A 20,316-nucleotide genomic window follows, 5' to 3' on the forward strand; every position below is an offset into this window, starting at 1 on the left:
ATTTTTGGTTAGGCAAATAACTTTCCTATCATCAAGTTAATACTGCACTGCAAAAACGTTTTCTTAACACCATTATATTTTTAATAATATTGTTGCCAAAAGGTTGTTAGGAAATAAAATATTCATTTGAAAAACAATAGAGCCTCTAAATTTACCTTCACTAACCTGATGTCCTCCCAATGTTTTGGGCTGCAACTCCCATCAGGCCCAGCCAGCACACTGCTGTAAGTTTAAAGCACCTGGAGAGCACCAGGTTGGTAAAGGCTGCCCTAAACTGTATTATGAAAAACTTTTTTAAAAAATAGTTGGAAGGTTTCACAGAATATTTAATCAAAGGCCAATAATTCTATCATGCACACTTTAAATGATAATAATGTGTTTTTACCATTTGTCACTGAACTTTTATACCTTCTGATTTAAAAGAAAATATTACAAGTTTAAAACATGCATTCATTTTATTTTATGGATGAGAGGAATCAACTCTCTTCCATCACAGGCATTTTTTAAAGACACTGATTCAATCCATTATTAAATGAAGGATTCAGAGCATCATAGAAGTGTAAGAATCTCTTACACATGGGGGAGCCAAAGTACTCTTCTGACTAATGAAAAGGGGTTTCAGTGATTTTAGACAGTAGTTGAGCAAGATAATTTGAAGGAAAATGTACTATAAAACCTGGGTATGCTATGAGCAACACAAACTTTTCAAAAAACTGAAGGAGGTGGGTCTGATTCGGCTGGTTTGTAAAACTTGCTTCATTTAGATGTCAGGTATTTTTATGCTTCATTAACTGTGCTAGGTTTGACCACAAAGTCAACTACTATACAAACACACCTACAGAAAAAAAAATTGAATCGAGGAAAATGCTATGGACAATACGTGGAGATTTTCAGTAGAATAAAATGTCTGCAGATTTTTTTAAGTAATGAAAGCTTTTTGGACTACCTGTGCCATCTTTCTTTCTGCTGTAGAGGTACTGTACATTAATAATGTTGATATCCTTGAGGATCAGCAAAGAAACTTCATACATGTGATGTGTTACTATTGGAGTCATAAAGTCCTTGTGCCTATCTACTCTTCTCTGTGCAATAAGACACCAGGATCCTCTCCATTTATCAGTGGTAACAGAGGATGTGAAGTCTACAGTTCCCTATATAAGATAAGATGGTAGAAGTTATCTCTGTCTGTGAGGGAAACAAGCTCACACAGAAGTTGAAAACACTGACATATTACAAATGCTGGAATAAATAGTTTGAAGGTTTGTGGCAGTTGTTCTCACTCACCAACACATTCTTGGATTGGAGAAAGTCGCTTTGCAGTGGTTACCAGGGCTTTTCTTCAGCAGGAACTCACCGGAACTCAGTTCCGGTACTTTTCAGGTAGGTGTCATTGCCATTCTAAGAAAACAAGGGAGGCTTTCATGGTGAGCTGCAGCACCTCTGTTTCTAAAAAAATAGCACTTGTGGTAACCAAGAATGTATATTTTATTTACAAGCAGTAAAAAACTGCATGTTACCTCTGTAGCTCACAAAACATTCTGTGTTAATAAATCAGGTTTTCTCTATATCTCTACACATAAATTATAATTTATCTTAATATTACAGATTGAAAAGTACAGGCCAGGAGATTGAGTGGTTTGTGTAAAGTCACTCAGCAATCCTGACAGTACCACCTGAACCTCCTGATCATGTTTCTTGAAAGAGGCTATCTTGAGTTCTAGTGGTGAATGGGGGGGGGGTTGTGATTTCTGTGCCTTTAATGTAACAGAAAAGCACTTCTAAAAATCCTATGATTACCTACCAAAGAACTAGAATATTTTTCTAATCACTTAATAGGACCAACTGCTAAAGGATCAAGCCTTTCACTTTTTACTGTCATACTTTATACTGAGAAATGTTAGGTTAAAAACATACTTAAAGGTACCAAGAATTACCGTACCAAGTCAGGTAGCTCCAAATTAAGAAATGCAATATATTTTGTACATATACACCTCTTGTCAAGGCCATTTCATAGTCTTCAGTTATTTAGAGTCACATATCATTTTGTGTCAGAAGTCAAAACAGCTTTGACTGGAACAGTTTGTAAAAATACATATCACATGCAATTTTACCATAGTGGCTTAAATGGCAATCCTAAACTTTAAAAAACAATAGTAACAAGCTATAGCAAAAAAACCCCAGTATATTTCAATGTATTGGTATTTGCAGTCTTGCATAGTTCAGGTGGCAATGTTTTTGTTCAATGCTTCAGTGAAATATCCTGCTAATGCACACACATGAACTTAATCCCTCATAAACTTCTGCATGACCCAACAGGTATATCTCCTGTAACTGCCTTATCATTTTGTAACTTGTTTAATAAGCCACTTGTTGATGTAAAAGGTTTGCTTGCTAGGATGAAGCATCCTTTGCCCATCTAGTAAATATATTGCTTAAGAGTGTGTTGTGGAATTTGGCTGCACCAGAATCAAGGGGAACAATTAATTAGGTACAATGAAATCATTAGTGGAAAATCATGCACCTCATCCACCATGAAGTTCTAAGACAACTGTGTTTACACAGAATTCACCATCAGATACAATTGTACTTGCATATGTGAGGTTTGGGGTCCAAATTCAGAGCAAACCTTTAGACTTCAGAAATATATTGGCTGATTGTTTTTAAAAGGTGTCATGCAAGCTAAAATGATGTCTAAAGACACTTGCCAGAAATGCTCAGGTAGATGCCACAATTCAGCCCTTATATAAGTAAGGCTGCACCACTGTAAGAGTGGTGGGGTGCTCTCCACAAGAAATGGTTCTGATCACTCCAAGCTATACATATTTTAGTCTTTATTTACATATGTACAAAAGCAGTAGACATCATACAGCCATCTGCACTGTCAGACTCAGATCCAGGAAGTAACTTTTGACGGCTTTTTCTCCAACATAAAAGCTTAGGAAGCCCTAACTCCGCCTCTGTGTTCTATGTTTCAACTCCCGCCTCTCCCTTGCTGACAGGACCTGCGTAGCTTCCCCCTCTGTTCCCGAGCTGGTGGAGCAGTGCTGGGGCTCCAGCTCAGCATCAGCGAGCCCCTTCACTCTGTGGCTGCTTCCTGCCACCCCTCCCCTTCTCCTTCTGCCATTTCCTGACCTTCTCCTCCCAGCTATTCCTGCCTAGCCTCCTCCCTCTCTCCCCTCAAGGTCTTGCTGGGCAGTGCCATGACAACCACTTAGTCCCAAGAGTTCTTGAGCTGTACCCTTTAGAAATAGTTTATTGCATATGTATTGGGTTACAGCTCATTTTTTCACTAATAAGATCATTAATACTGGTGATGTTAGTTGTCAAGAGCAGGACTCAGTAATTTTCTAGAGTTGTGTTGTAACTTGGCCTTTGAGGTTCCTCATCCCTAACCTAAGCAATAGTCTAGCATGATGCCAATGAGCATAGGTAAGCTTTAGGCTTAAGTGCTGCATCTCTGTTTTCCTTCTCTTCCTCCTCATGCGGTTGGAAGGAGACAAGTTTGTCATTTCGCCTGAACTGCCAAATGGTTAACATTAAGGGTGGAATTCAACATTGCTATTACAAACGTTCCATCTGTGCATGCATTTCAGCTTGCCAGAAGGAACAATTGCCTTCTTCCCATGTGTTGTTCTGGGGGTTCTCCTGACCTGCCCCCCAGCCAATTTTGGGTGTGGGTGGAAGAGGGGAGAATTTCCATTGTAGAAGCCGTTACGCAGGGGTTCCATTGACAGGGTTTGTTAGGTGAACCCCACCCTAAGTATGAGTTATTTGAAACAAGCCAGCTTGAAGCCCTGGTTCTCACATAGTTTCAACAACAACATTCTCTTTGAAATGGAAAATACATTTATAACCCTGGATGTCCTCTTTCTCCAGACTGAATGTTGTTCAAGAGTATATCAAGAACATAATGGCTTGAGAATTCAACTGGTTTGATCAACGTTTTCATCTAATTACAAAACTGAATTACAGTAAGCCAGCAATGTTTTTGTAATGCTAAAATTTAAGGTATCAAAATACATAAATCATGTTAAGTTTTTTTTTAAGTCCTCTGAGAATCACATACTGGCCCATTATATAGAAGGTTTGTGACACTTCACTTTAGTGTGTGTGTGAAGAAGTTAACTGAAATAACTCCACTTAGTGTTTGAGAGAGAGCAATGTAATGAAATCTGTTTGCTGTGCTAGCTGTCTCCAGATTGGGCTGTAATTACACCACAGAAGGAAGAAAGGTAGCAGAGCCTCAATCTGGATCATTTATGTAAACTCAGCCTTCTTGTCAACGATGTTCTCAGATTGCAAGCATGCAAACCACAAAAATCATCTCCTATGAACAAAATAGAGACAGTGTCAGATTGCAGGCTTCTGATATACCTTGTATTCTCTCTGTAATTGGACTTTAACATCTGACACAGTAAGGTTAAAAAACTTCTCATGTAATATACATCTATTCAGGGAATGAAATCCTGTACAGAAGGGGGTAGGGGGAGGGAGAAGAACTATCCTTTACTCCTTTATGGCATAGAATTGACACAGAGTTGTAGGAAGAAGCATTTATTTGGTGTGAATTAAAACAAAATGTTCAGTAAATCAAGGAAAATGTAGTACCTGTGTTTGCTGAAATAAGTGGCATATTATACAAAAGGCAAATATATAACCTCGGAAATTTAAAACCCCACCCACTGAACCAAATTGAAGACTATACAAACAGCACATTCAAAATTATTCTTTTCTGCAGAACCACATAAATATTACAAAGCTCTTACCATACCTGATGCGCGCTCTCAGCAACTCTTTCAAACACACAATGCATTAGGCAAAGGGTAATTTTATATGTAAATACATAACGAAACAGTGTGAGGAGACATAGCGGCATGTAGTCAGATAAAAGATTCCCTCCTTTCCCCTGCTAATTCATCGAGCTGCCCTTCATGTTGATAAATTGGTACATTAATTCTGGTTTTAAACAGCCCTCTCTGGCAGATTTAGAAAGCATTTCTCCCGACACCTGCAGCTTCAGGGCCCCCCTCTGTCTTCTCTAGTGCAGGAAAACCACAGGCCACCACACTGGCGCCATCCCTGGCTATGTCCAATCAATAAGGACTTATTTCCTGTCCATTTGCTGAGGTCACAGAAGCGAGTCTCATTAATTATTGCTACCAGTGCAGCCTCAAGTGTGCTTCTGGCATGACAAGTGAAAACTGTTTGACCTTTTTTCCCTAATTTTGTTTGTAGCAGTTCCGAAGGGTATATGTTAGTTTGGGAATGTGGTGAGTGGAACAGAAACACATTTTTTAAAGCTGCTGACACATTTAGATGCGGAGCAATGGCAGATCTTGACGCTCTCCACTATTATCTGTTCTGCTCATTACTGCAAACAAAAAGTGGCTCCTTTTCCCAATTGTAGATCATGAAAATCTTGTCACAGCATAAACAATGTTTTCTAAAGCAGATCTGGCCTCTGAGGGAGGGAAGCACTCCAGAGCCTCCAGCGCTCTGTTTCCATGGTAACGACATAGGTCAATAGCTGAAGTCACACCTTTGCCAGCCTTGATTGCATCTTGCAACTGTGAGAAAACACATGCACAATATCATCAGTTTTGACAGAAATAACTATATGCAGAATGCTAAGAAAACATTATGGATTCTGTATTTTCATGACCTGAGCTTCAAAGAACAGTGTCATTAAATGACTGACAAAAAATATGGAATCCATCATTCAATGAAACAACCCTAATCAATTTAATTGTTCTTTCATTTATTGATAATTCAAGATGCATCTTTCAAAGACTAATGTAAGTGCAGCAGAAGGCTCTCAACTAGTCATGTGTACAATTCTTCTCTAATGGGAAAAAGCCCAACAAATAAACTTGTATTTATAATAAATTCATTAATATGCATTCTAACTCAATTTCATCACAAATAAGTAGATTAATATGTGCATTTACTTTCATGTTGTGCAGACTACAGCACAGTGTATATTGTTCTGTTTAGAGATTGTAATTTTAATCTGGAGTATAATTTCAAAATATAATCCCCATGATGGTTGCAATCCACAACCTGTTTCCTTTGGAGTACCAAGAGGCAAACTGGCTGAAGAGTTCAGCCTATAGGGATGACCCACCAAAACCTGTTATTGTGCAATCTTCTTTCACAGGGGAGTCAGATGGGCTTCTAGCTGGTCTAATTTAGATCAATGGGCACTGTGTGCATTAGAAAACATTTGCTTTCAACAATCATCATTTCATCACTCTAGCATTGCATAACAGAAAAGGAAAAAACAACCTATTTCTGGATTTGTTTACAAGTATGACAAAGCCAAAAGTTAGATACGTTTTAATCCCACTGATTCAACTGGAAAGTGTTAAGAATGTGCTTGCCTTTCTTGTTGAAATAACTGAATATAAAATGCTTAATTTCATCTGAATCATGCCCTGTATGAACCCTCTGCCTCATTAATGGAGAAATGCACCATCATCTTGCACTGATGTGATAGGTTGCTTCCCTAACCTGTCAAGATACAATGGAGGGGATATTTATTTATTACGTTTTATATCATGTCTTTCTCCAAAGAGCTCATAGTGGCATACATGGTTCCACTCCCCTATTTTATTCTCACAGCAGTTAAATGAGTCAGGCTGAAAGACAATAATGGCCCAAGGTCGGTCAGTGAACTTCATGGCTTAGTAGGTATTCAAGCCTGCATCTCCCACCCAGTCCTAACTCAGTAGTCTAAAATACACTGGTGTACTGCTGTGCATCAGGAATTATCAGAGTATCAAGTAACACAGGCATAGGCAAACTCTGGCCCTCCAGATGTTTGGGACTACAATTCCCATCATCCCTGACCACTGGTCCTGTTAGCTAGGGATGATGGGAATTGTAGTCCCAAACATCTGGAGGACCGGAGTTTGCCTATGCCTAAAGTAACATATTTATGCCCTATGTACTAGGTATTAAATGTACAGAATATGTGCAAATGGAGAATGCATCACACCTCTGTTAGTGAGGCCATGTGTCCCTTAACTACTGGAGCTTTTGCAAAACAGGCAATGCTTCTAAGTTTGTTTACACACCAGTTACCCTGAAGTGACTACTGGGACAGGTTAGAAGAAGAAGATTACTCAATTATCCTGCCAGGGCTCTCTGCTACTTAACTCCTCCAACTTTAAATGCACCCCATGGGAAATGCCAAATTTTGCGCATAATGCTAAGCCAAACAATGACTTACAATGTACAAGTAGAAGTGTGGGTTTCCTAAGCAAAGATTTTGGCTGTTGTGCTCTTCCCCTAGTCCTGCTACGGCTGTGCTGCTTGGAAAGTAAGCCATGGTTTGGTTCAGTGTTATGTCTGAAGCCAGGCGTGTGCTTTTTCTCCCCCAGACAAAGCATGAGCAATAAAGCAAAGAAGAAACATTGGCTATAGCTTGTGCTTTGCCTGCAGCAAGATAAATATCACAAGACCTAGTTCAGACATAACTTTAAGTCAAACCATGGTTTAGTCTTGGGTAGCACAGCAACAGAAGGACCAGGGAGCAGCTGTAATCTTCATTGTGAGAATCCACATGTTTGCTTGTTCATGCTTAGTCATGGTTTGGCTTAGCAATACGTGTGAACTGGGTCTATGAAACTATAACTGATAATATGATCCTTACATATGGAAGCTCTTAGAAACATTAAACTCACATTCCTGTTGAAGCGTATATATAAAATTAAAAGGCAGGAAAGAAAAGGTTCCTGCAATATCTGAAGAAGTGTGCATCTGAAGAAGTGTGAAGAAGGTATCTGAAGAAGTGTGCATGCACACACGCAAAAGCTCATACCAATGACAAACTTAGTTGGTCTCTAAGGTGCTGCTGATTTAATTTTAAGGTCTCTAAGGTGCTGCTGTATAATTTTGCAATATTTAAGTAATATACTTTAGTAAAAAAATTACTCTAAATGACATGAAAGTTACTTGAGAACTAGAAGATAGCTGCAAGATCCATCTATTTTATGTAGGCAATTACACTTATATATAATGAATGGTTGTTCTTATCTAAACATGTAACTTAAGTGAATTAATTATGTATATTTGAGGATGAACTCGATTCTTAGCAAGCCATGGTACTTTAGTGCTCATGTCCCCATTCATAAAAAAATTATTTCCCACATTACTTAGCAGTATACTTCAGGGGAAAATAGGTTTTTATGATATGCATGTACAGTGCAACATTAACTCTTTTAGAGCCAACCACACTATACAGGATGAGTGGAACAAAGTAAGTGGAGCAAGGTAAGAACAGAAACTTAATACTGTAAATGTGTTTTTTTTTTGCACATTTCTGATATTAGCAGGTGCTCAAATTTTGCAGCAAGCTGATGATGTTTTGCTGAAGGTAAAAGGACATGAATTATTCCCTCAAATGCTGGACAGGTTAGAGAGATTGCTTTTAAATAGGTGGTAGGCAATCATCACAGATGAATCCTTTAGAAATCAAATTCAGAAGGGAAGCTAAGGGCCAGCTACAGATCTTGTAACTCAATGTTCCTTAGAAACTTGAGATATTCTGTTCCGTAATGGCTCTCTCTAAATGTCCTTGAACTGAGATATGTTGTACTTTTATCTATTTATTTATATCCTGCCTCATTTTTAAATAACCCAAGATTGCTGACATAAGGCAGTGGAATACAAGAAAAAACTAAAATCAACTAGACCAACATAGCAGCATAAAAGTATAATAACAGCTGTCCACTAAGTCATGTCTAAAATCAAACTCAAGATGCTTGCCTAAAGAGGAAAGTGAGAAAATGGTTTGCCAGAGAGAGCAAAGAGGTGCTCCATATACTGCTTGCATTGACCTCACCCACCACAAGCTCATATTGCCCACTACTGTTAGCCGCACACAGATTACCCACAAGGAAATGCAACCCTCACAGAAAAAGAGATTCCTCACTCCTGCTCTGAGGCCCAATTCCTCATTTCAAGTAGCCTTTCTGCAACTCTGCATGGTCAATAACTATTCTGGGGGTGCTGCATAGAAGATCTTTTCCATTTCTTAATGTCATTTTTTTCAAACTTGTAAGGTGGGGGCAGTGACTCTTAAGTGTTTAAAAGGTTTTGAAGAGAATTTCAGAGCCCTGCTGAGGAAGGCCTTCTGATTATCTTTAGGTTCCACCACAGAGGATACTTCAAGCAGGGGCTCCTGTAGTATTTACCCAAATTGTGAAAAGGACAGCAAAGATGAACAGCTAGCTCTCCTTGCTTTGCAAATCTATTCCTCCCCACCCCACCACAACTTTCACTCATCATCACTATTTCATTTAGCGCTCCAAAGCATTTTCCCATTACCATACCTGAATCACCAGGGCAAATATATTCCAACCTTGGCACCTATGAAACTCAGCAAAGCAAGCCCCATACAGGAACAATCTATCAAATGCACTCACTGCATTCCAGCCATCCACAGCACCAGCGTCCCATCCCACCACTTCACACTCCATACATAAAACCCCACAGTCCAAGCATCCCAGTCAGTCTCCCTGCTCCTACTGGGAATTCCCTGTCTCACTCACAACCTGCTTTTCACTTTCTATACATAAAACTGGCTGTCCTTTTCTTACAAGGCATCCTATATTTACCTTCATAACTTGCTAAAAAGAGAAAAGAAGAAAACTTAAATTGATCTGTGGTCAAGGAACTAACTAATGCATTAAGTGTTTGCCATGTTATGTACTGGGTTTTCTAAATTTGTTTTCTCCTGTGAGGAACCGTCTACCTCGCTAAGTGCTGATATTTAGACTACCAAAATGTTACCTTGAGATAGAGCCAATAAATTTTGTAGCCAAGAGGTTTACTTCCCCTCACTACTGTTGGAATGTTTCATAATTAGTTGCTATAGATCAGATTGGTGTTTGCGGCTCTACACATTCAACTTTCCTCTTTTTAAATGGCAGCTGGACAGTCATTAATTTTATTTTTATTTTTTGGATATACTATGATGCAGTTCTTCATGGCAACACATAGAACTGCACTGATATTCAAACCTGATGAGTCTTCAAGCAAACTAACTTTTGTATTATAATGCAAAGTTTATAACTTCCTGAGCAAATTATACCCACTATCTTCACATTGCTCACAAGATGCAAAACTAGAATATTTAAATGCTAAAGAAGGAAGTTTAAGACTAGTTTTTTTGTTAAAAATATATGACTGCCAATCAGAAAAGTATATTAATCTCTTCATATAAAACTCTCACAGCAATACATTTATTTTTCAAAAACATTGTTCCATATACAGAGGGTTATACTGATGTACATCATGCTGTGATACCCAAAAGGCCTTTCAGGAGGATGCTTAGATAAGCCATCTGCTACATTGGCTGCACCTATTATAGTGTTTATCATCTGGCAGCTCAGATGCAGATAACTATAATAAGGAATATAAAGATCTGACTCCTCAACAGAATAGTTTTGGAATAGGCTTTTTAGATATCAAAAAGGCTATTGATGTTTGTTATTATCAAAATATCTGCCTTCAGTAGTCACCTGCACAAATGCTTTCCTGATTTGCATTATGCAAGGAACTCGTTTTTAGCTTTACAATAAATTATAGCATCATGTATGAGATTAGCGGCATGTAACCAGTCAAGACACACAAAACTAGGTTGCAGTGCTCTGTGAAGAATAATCTTGCTTTGCCTTTTCCAAGCAAGTCAAAACAGAGAGATTGATTGTTATTCTAGTGCCCAAACAATGCCTTGCCAATACAAAATAGACATTTGCGACATACACCCTAGGCATACAGTGGTGATTTTTGTTGTTGCTAGGAGGCTTTTTTTGAGTGGGAGGGCTACATTGTGGTGTGAGGAATGTGCTAACTACAGTGCTAAATTTTAAATGAGGGAAGGAGAGATATATGAGAGAGTCTGAGAGATCTGGACTCTAGTTAGGACTTTTAGCAAATGTAACACAAGCATGCACACAAGAATTATTAGCCATTTCCTTAAATATGACTATATGCAGCTGTGCTGTCCCTTCTGATGTCATATCAGGAGAAAGTATCAACAGGAGCTGCTGCGGTGGACATTCTCTTCTTCAAAGGAGGAATTTCTAGCACTGATCCAAATTCTCATGCATCTAACCCCAATGGTCCTCTTCTGATGCTTCTTTAGTCACTGAGTACTGAGGGAAAGGACTTTCCCCCTCTCTGGAACAAGCCATCTATAATCATCATACTGGATCAATAATTTGTCTGCATGTGATAGCCATACTCCAGAATACAGGACTGGAATATTAACAGACTGATCAACTACTTGTGAGCAAATGACTTCTAACTGTAGTAGCTGAAATGGGTATTTTGAAATAATGGAATACTGGGGCGGGGGGCAGGTAGTATTTTAGAATACAATGACTTATTGGCAACACTAGCATCATATTTTGTATGCATGTATATACCAGCATTTATTGTATCTTAATTGCAGTGGGCTACTATGCAAGACCATTTTTTGGGGCTGAAAAGCAGGATGAAAATAATTAACAAATAAAATAAAGGAAATGATGAGATCTACTCCATCATGCATAAGATGTTACCAGGCCAACTAAACACTGCATACACATGCACAGACTTGACTAAAGCTATTTTATCAAGAGAGAGAGAGAGAGATAGGGATGGAACTTCTAAAAACAAGGCATGGTTTTTAAGCATTTTCTTACCTTTGTATAGTCTATTAGGTTTCCTTTAACTTGAGCCTGAAACAACACAATGATAAAAGTTAAAATCTGTTTCATTGTCTAAGGCAGGCATCCCCAAACTTCGGAACTCCAGATCTTTTGGACTACAATTCCCATCATCCCTGACCACTGGTCCTCTTAGCTAGGGATCATGGGAGTTGTAGGCCAGAACATCTGGAGGGCCGCAGTTTGGGGATGCCTGGTCTAAGGTATTATAATTCTGAGACCGCAGGCTTCAAAATTTGTCTGATTGTCTATGAGATTATAATTCTGAGACTGCAGATTTCAAACTAAACAATGGAAAACAAACATATTTCATCTAAAATAAGACACACAGATGGGCTATCAAAGGCAGTTGCAGAGAGCACACCCAGTGCACCAGTGAACTGGTTCAATCAACTGTTATTCTAGTTCAGCTTTTCTCAACCAGGTACTCTTCAGTTTTTTTAGACCATTTTGGCCATTGGATATGCTTGCTGTGCTGAGGGAACTTACAGTCCACAACGTCTGGAGGGCACCAGGCTGGGGGTGCCTGTACTGAGTGAACTGTTTCCTGTGCCTGTGAGAAAAGGGCTTCTCTGTGATGACTGCGTGGAAATATTATAAGGAACTAAGTCTGCAGTCATAACCCTGCTAAGTTGGGAGTAAGCTGCACTGAATTCAATAAAGCATATACTGACCAAAGAATGTATTCATTAGAATAGATATGGATTTGTATCGAGATAGCAGCTTGAGAAGGGATAACAATCACAACATCAGAGAGCATATCAAAGCTAGTAGGCCTAAAATTAGTCCATCCAGCTGTGTTTTGAGTTGTAATCATATATGCATGAGCAGTTCCTTCCCTCTGCCTTCTCTTTGCTCTGTGCTTAGAAGTAATTAGTTGTTAAAAAACTAAAACTGTTATTTGTTTTAGTGACAGATAATGTTTGCATATTTTAATAAAATCCCTACAGAATACAAAGCAGAGCAGTGTCAGGCTCAGCGGTGTCTAATATTATGAATTTTGATAAGCTTGTTACCATGAGTGTCATAGTATTTTTTATTCTAATCTTCATTTATTGGTACCAACACTTTATTTTTATTGAATTTAAGTTGTAAATACACAGAAGCAGAATAATATTTTCATTTTATGCATGTTGGTTTGGTACCCATATGTTGGGTGAATACACACACACATATGCCACATTCACTTGTAGCACTGAATGGCAAAATCCGATGATGTACCTACTAAAAACACAGTTTAGTGTGACAGGAACAAGAAAAATGTATGTGTTCTCCACCTCTCCTAGGCATGGCTGTGTAAAAGTTTGAAAGCTTTTGCTTCCCACTGTGCTTAACAATGATTTGACATTTTGTCTGAACTAACAAACTATGATATGACTATGGGTTGGGACTCTTTCCAAACAAACCATAGTTTAATGCTAACAAGTTTGTTAGTCTGGGCAAAGCAACAACTTGTGGTTAAACACAACCACAAGCTAAAGCTTTTGAACTTCTTGTGGCTCCAGCAGAAAAGAGGGATTCACATGAGCTAGAGACTCATTCCTCTTGTGCTAAGCAAATGATGACTAAATAAGACTGATATATATGAACAGTGCTATTTGCCTACCTCTTCAATCTGCTTAATCCAGGCTTCTCTTCCAATGAGATCTTGATGCAAGACTACAGGAGCAGAATTTAAACTGAAGGCCACAGAATCCTTAGAACTTTCATTCAAAAATGGCTGAATGTCAACATTTAGCTGTAAGAAGGAGGATCAAAATAGTTTGTAAAATAAAAGTAGTTCTTCATAGCTAATCCTTTCATCAGTGACTGACATCCCATGTGTATGCAGAGTCTTATATATTTTTTGCATGCTTGGCCATACAAAAATCCTTCAACCAGCACACACTATTAAGGATTTATCAGGCTATTCCTGCCCCGCTGGTTCAAATCCAATTAATATTACCAGAGTCTCCAACTACAGTACAGTTTTTTTAAGCATATTGGAAGATTCTGTGTGTTTGCATGTGCATACAAATGTCCTGTCCTGTGGGACCTCTGTCAGAGTGTGCCAAACCACCACAAGTATGAAATTCAGTACTTTACTTTCTGAATAGGAACTAACAGAAATTATTTGATAATAAGGGAGAAAGAAGTACAGATACTTGCAGATACCAGAGTTAGGGGTTTAAGACTGCTCCCTGACTCTGGTAACCCAACCATTAAGAATCCAAAATGACCCACTACTGGTGCAAAACTCGGGCATGCTTAAATCCCAGTGAAATCAACAGAACTTGCATTCAATAGCAGAATTAGCGCTTCAGGTTCCTTCAGTGTGCACCATTAAAATCAGTTCAGCTGGCTGACACACACAAGAAATAGGGATTTCTGTGTGATGGCCCCAGAACTGTGGAACTTCCCTGCTGACTTGTGCCTTGCCCCACCTGTATAGGTGCTTGGGCAAGTGTGGAATACTTTCCACTTCAGTGCTACCTTTAACTGAGACTGTAATTAGTTTGGGTGTTATGCAACAATTTCTTAATTATTCTGAGCCCCCTCTTCTCCCTGCATGCTGTTCTTCTTGCCACCCCTCTCCCAAGCCAATTTCAGAAGGTAGAGCATGCAGCCGCAGAATTGGGGGGAAGCCCTATTGTGGATGTGGATGTCCACTGATGGGGCTGGTTAAGTGAGTAGCTTTTATGCCTACAATTTACATATTTTTATATATATATGTAAATGTATAAATAATACATATATATGACAGCAGCAACCAAAACCTGCACCTGTTGATTACAAAGCTACAACAGAAAGAAAAGATACATATGGTTCTTGTTCATTATATCAGCTTTTCAGCTACTGCAGTAAAAGGGAGGGCATACCTTATGACTCATAGACATGTGCTCTCCATACTTATATGCCATATTCTGGATCCTTGCATCATGTTTTGCCAATTCCATTGCAGCTTGGCAGCTTTTTGCCAGCAAGGCACTATGGGCTAGGAAAACTTGCTCCTTCCACGTTGATATCCCAATGTCATCTGTGAGACCATTTCCCTAGAAATGCAAAAAAAAGTAAGTAGAATATGCTCCAAATCGAGGTATTATTAAACACAACAGTGAAACCACCTACTCTACATGAGACCTTCATATGGAGGTGAAGCAGTACATTCTGCAGTCATTTTCCATCTTAACAAGTTGATGGAAATTATAGAAACCAAAAGGTTTGAACAAATTTTAGCTTCTATATTATCTATGCACATGCTATTGGTGCCCATTATTAACTGAATATCTTTTCTTTCACAAATGATTCCATTTAACCCACAAACCAAATGAGATTTCTTTATATATTTGTATATTTGAATTATAAAGTCATCATATTTTAACCACTAGCAACTAATTACCAACCTGCTAATCTAATTTTATGTAATGAGATTTAACGTTTTACCCAACAGCAACATAAAAATTAAAAGCAAAAGATTTGCAAAAGTGACTCTGGAACTATGACTGTGAAAAAGCAGCTGGGGGGGGGGAGGGAGTTAGAGCAGAAGTGGTGAGCGGAGGAAGGATTAAGCACCTCTCTTCTCAGTGACTGTTTCTCCTCTTGCAATCCTTTGTTTTCCAGAGGAGAAGCAATTGCTGGAGCTTCAAGACACAGAAATTAGGCTGCCTTACTTTCATTGGCCCACCAGCTTCTTTAAAAAGCAAGTCTCTAGCCCTGCTAGAAAGAAAGTTATGGGGCAAAATGTGCAGATACATTCAAAGCAATTGCTGTGTAATGAGAGTAGTGTTGCTGCCTTGTCTATTTTCCAGGTACTAAGGAATGCTCCTGTTGTCATTAGACAGCAGCAGTACTAGTGTATGCATGTCTTTCGGGGGGGGGGGTGCACATGGGAGAAAGAGATCTCCATAATCAGGACCAGCAGACCAAAGCTGTCTTCCCAGCATAGCATAAGCATAAATTAGTCAGGAGTGGTTTTCTTTCTAATTTTGCATTATGCCACGCTCCCCACGGCAGCCACCCACATCCATTTTGTGACTTGCTAACCCAGAATTCTCCTTTTTTGTGGGGAGAGGAACTATACATAAGATAGCACCATTGTCCTTTCGTGACTTGTCTTCCTTGTCTCTTAGCCACCTTGAAGAGGATAAGGAATTTAAGGCTGTAACATGGATAAATGGCTACAAGATTACTAAAACCTAGGATGCATTTTGTCATTGCCTTGAGGTTGAACCAGAAGGTAGATTTAAAAAATCCAAACAAAAAAAGAGATTGTAGAAAAAGACCTATGTCATCTAAACAATCCTGTTCCTGTCAATTTCTTCAATTAAATTACTTAGAAACAAGTAAGAACTAAATCTGCATGACACCATAATTTTCTAGCAAGGTATTATCTGTCATGAAATTGGTAATAAATGAAATAAAATCCCTCCATTCAGCTCTAATCTTCCTCCCTTGTGGCTATTGCCAAGGAGTGCTGGGTTGCAAGGGAGGAGATAATATGAGACTGATGGGAAAAGTAGTACAATTCTGCAAAGCCAACTTACTGAACATTGTATCAAAATTCATTGCTTTCAAATACACCATTAACTTGCATGAAGGAGGGGGGGGAGAGGGGGGAAGAGAAGAAGGCAAGAGAAACCACATATTTATAGCTATATATGTGATGACAAAATCAAGATGAAAACTTCAGCTATGCCTCATCTGACAGTTGTGTTTACTGAAACATTTGTTTTTGCAAATTTCCTGGATTTCCAGAATGACAAGCAGAGATAAGAAAAGGCACCCAAACAACAAGTCCAATTATTTGGCCACTGTCATTCTATTCAAAATAAGCTCCAAAGATGAAATGTTGAAGAACTGGTGACTGCATTTGGGACCAAACTTCCTCAGATTAATAAAAAAAAAGCTAAAAGCATGATGGACAATTAACATGATAGCCAGCTCAGAAATGTGATTTAGTATTATTCCACTTAAATTCCACTAAATCCCAGCCCTCATTAATGCAGAGATAAGAAGCAATAAATTAGTTTTTAAAAAATCTACAAAGGAATTTGACAGGGATGGGTTGAAGGGAGCTCACTGGTTCTCAAGTGAGGTACACATTTATTTTCAATTTCTACATTTATATCTACGATATGACTTATTTGGGCAACCTAAGCAAGGTCAGCAGACTCAATATGAACAATCCGCAGTTTTATTGAAAGACTGTGGTTTCCAAAATACAAAGAACAATGGGTGCAAATCTACCAAGCACAGCTTTGTTCAGAACAAATCATTTCAATGGGGCTCCTGCCTAAGCAGCCCCTCTCTCTAGTGGAATGTATATTTTCACATGATGCCACAATTGGTCTAAAGAAATTGGTTTCAAGATGTTGGTACCCTCCGTCCTAAACACCTGCACCACCAGTGCATCTGTCTGGAATGCCAGCACAAGGGCAATACTGGTACAGCAGTTGGGACACTCTATCCTGAGCATCCTTTGCTAACAAAGGCAGTTTTAAGATTGTGCCACAAGTTTATATGACTTGATTTTTCAGATGATAAGTAGCAATGATAATACACAACACAAATCATTCTTTTTTACATAAAATACCTAAAATGTTAATGTTTCGCTGTGTTTCATCTTAATTCTTTTGGTGAGGCTTGTGAAATTAAAAAATAGCAACAGATTTGGGAACCGCAGTTATAACAACGTCTGTATGCTTGAGTTTTAAAAATAGCCTACTGGAGTAAAAGGCTATTCATCCAAAATGCAATTGCTGGGTATGGAACACTCACACACCCCAGCCTGGGGAGGCAATGAAAAGGTTCTGTCAACAGAGACCTGTGCATGTGCACACATACAAGAGCTAGAAGCCACTTTCTCTCAGTGAAATCTTACACCAGTGTTTGTTGCAAGAGAGATTTAGACAGGTGGGGCAAACAACTTGAGAGAAGATGCTGATCTATGCGATCAGCACCCTTCCTCTTCGCAAAGTGATAGCTGGTTGTAAAAGACCAATGTGATTAGGCAGTCTGAATGATTGCTTAATCCATGCATGTACACACCCAGCTGTGGGACCACACATGAGGAAGCGGTGTGAGTGGAATAATTTATAATGGATGGTGCTGGTTTCCTGCGCTGGCCTATGCAAAACCTACTCATAATCTGCAGAGACCTCTTACAGAGTACTATATGGACCCTAAGCACATTATTTAGAAATGAATTCCATTGGAACTTCTTTCTACAAAATGCTTTTAGAAATGGAGAGCATGACTGACTTTCCCCAGAATCCACGTTAAGTATATTGCAGCTTAGAAAATATTATTGCTTCTCTAAATGACATCCCATATGAGCCTCAAACAGGGATGTATAGGATATTCGAAAGCATCCAACTGGGATGGGAAGAAAAAAGCTGCCCTTTGAAAGCAATGCCTACACACAGGACTTTTCCCTTTTATAAAATGCTTTCTCTCTCTCTCTTTCTCTTTCTCTCTCTCACACACACAAACACACACTTGAGCCACAGGAGCATGGGGTCTGTTGAAAAATGTTTGCAAGCAGCAAAAGTGTTTCCACACCTCTCTGCACCTGCTTTGAAGACGCAGCAATTGGAACTTCAATGTGTGATGTCAGTTGATTGACAGGTGGATGGCCTCACCCACTTGTCAAATTTGCCAGGAACTGGAGAGATAAGCATCTGGCCCAATGGCCAGATAAGGTGTCCCTCCCCTTGTTTAGGACCTGGGAGCAGGGAAGGGTGGAGTGGCTCCTCCTGCCTCTATTTCTCAATTTCTATTTAAAACCTTTACTTAGTTTTGTGATGTGTTACTGCTGCTAAGCCTACTTAAAATGAATCTAGGTATGCTGCTAAGATCACTTGGATATCCCTGATTAAAACCCACAGCTTACTCATGATCCTTAATCATGGCTTGCAATACTTGCCAACAATTCACAACAGTTAGTTACTGTCAGCTGGAGATAACTTTAAATATTTATGTATCCCAATTTCATGTGCCTTCATAATCCCAACCCAACTAGCTTAATTTATCCCAGTGGAATGCAACTACTAGGACTCATATGCAAGTATATTATTCACTTCAAGGCTACAGAGAAAAAGGTACAACAATTCTTCGAGGACTTCAAAATGAAAAGCATGGCCTGCTATATTTCTACATTTTAATTCTGATAAACTGCAGTGTGTCACATATACCACTTGGCACTACAAACGTCAGTTAAATCTAAATCAGAACAATGCACAGACTTAAAAAATTGCCATTTGGATCACTCACTGTTTCAGCTATAAGTGAGATGATTCAACAATCTTTATTTTCCCATCTGTGTAGGAAAGAAGCCAATAAAATTATGAGTCTTCAGCAGCAACAACACAGTTACCCTGCAAGCATCTTGCATGTGATTGATGTCTCACTTAGCAGATGTCTTACTGCTTGTTGAACATGACAGGACATATTTTATTGGTCTATTAATACATGCCTTTGATGTTTGTGATGAAAAGGGGCTAGAGTAAATGGGTCCATAAAACACATCCCGGAGTGCCTTAATCCTTTTATTTTACTCAAATTCCAGAGAAAACTATTTTTAAATTAAAAGAGGGACCTGTCTGTCCATTGCAGAATGCACCTTAAAGAGCAGTATACCCAAGGGAGGGAGGTAAATGAAATGGGAGTAAATTGTTTCCTTGCTACAATGTTATTTAGGGATGTACTTCAGTTTAGATGTGCCTTCTCTTAAGGATCACATGCTCATTGCTTCTTGAACTCTGTCATTAGAAGCACTCTACGACCCCATCGTCCTCCTCCTTTGTCTTTCTTGCAAGGGGACTGGAGCATGACTGAAACTATCGTCATATTGGGCCTTCAGAAGAATCCGAAACCAGGTGAAAAAGCAGCCAGGGCTATTTGGGAGCTTGGCCACTATGACAAAGAAACACTGATGACTAAAAAGAAATAGGGACAACCTGAAGCCACACTTGATGCAGCTGTTTCCAGGCAGGGCTAGCCTTGCATTTCAAAAGTCTTCCAGTAGCCATGAGGTGGCCAGTAATTCCATGCAGGCAAGTGGGCAGGTGGAGGAGGGACGGATCTCCCCAACCCTTCCATGGCAGTCTACTTGGTTTCCATGCTAGCCGTGGAGGAAGAAAAGTCCCTCTGTGACCAGCATGAAAATGAAGCAAGCTGGCAGAGGAAGGATGGATTGCTCGCTCTTTCCTCTGCCAGTCTGCTTGACAGATAGTTTTTCCTTTTTAGCAGTGTGTTAACAGGCTAGCGGTCTGCATTTCCATGCTGGCTGCAGAATTGGGGGTGGGGGCCTTCATTTGCAGTCAGCATAGACCCAGAAGCTACTAGGCTCTTAGCAGGCTACTCATACATTTTGCAGGCTAGTGACTTCTGTGAGCTTATCTACAAGCCGTGGCGATTTTTTTTTTCAGGCTGTAAGTGGGAGAATTGAATTTGCAGTTCTCCCCACAAAATACATATAACATGTCAGAGAAAATTCAACAGGAGATGATATAAAATTACATTTGGAAAAGATTTCAAACATTTGATTCACCTACCTACTACCTGAAATGGTACAACCCAATAACTGAAATATCATGAGGAGTTTCTAATTTAATTCAGT

The 20,316-nt window shown here is 39.2% G+C and overlaps 1 protein-coding gene across 1 annotated transcript in view; it reads right to left on the reverse strand.

Moving 5' to 3' along the window:
- Nucleotides 1–4,538: 4,538 nt before the first annotated feature.
- Nucleotides 4,539–20,316, reverse strand: part of PDSS2 (decaprenyl diphosphate synthase subunit 2) — a 69,888-nt gene continuing 54,110 nt past the window's right edge. Inside the window, exons 5-8 of the mRNA XM_035109292.2 lie at nucleotides 14,576–14,749; nucleotides 13,324–13,455; nucleotides 11,694–11,729; nucleotides 4,539–5,567 (exon numbers count right to left, since the gene is read on the reverse strand). Of these exons, the coding sequence (XP_034965183.1) occupies nucleotides 5,409–5,567; nucleotides 11,694–11,729; nucleotides 13,324–13,455; nucleotides 14,576–14,749 (501 nt within the window). The 3' untranslated portion in view covers nucleotides 4,539–5,408. The remainder of the gene's footprint in view (nucleotides 5,568–11,693; nucleotides 11,730–13,323; nucleotides 13,456–14,575; nucleotides 14,750–20,316) is intronic.

This window comes from Zootoca vivipara, chromosome 3 (assembly GCF_963506605.1).
Source record: "Zootoca vivipara chromosome 3, rZooViv1.1, whole genome shotgun sequence".
NCBI classification, from domain to species: domain Eukaryota; kingdom Metazoa; phylum Chordata; class Lepidosauria; order Squamata; family Lacertidae; genus Zootoca; species Zootoca vivipara.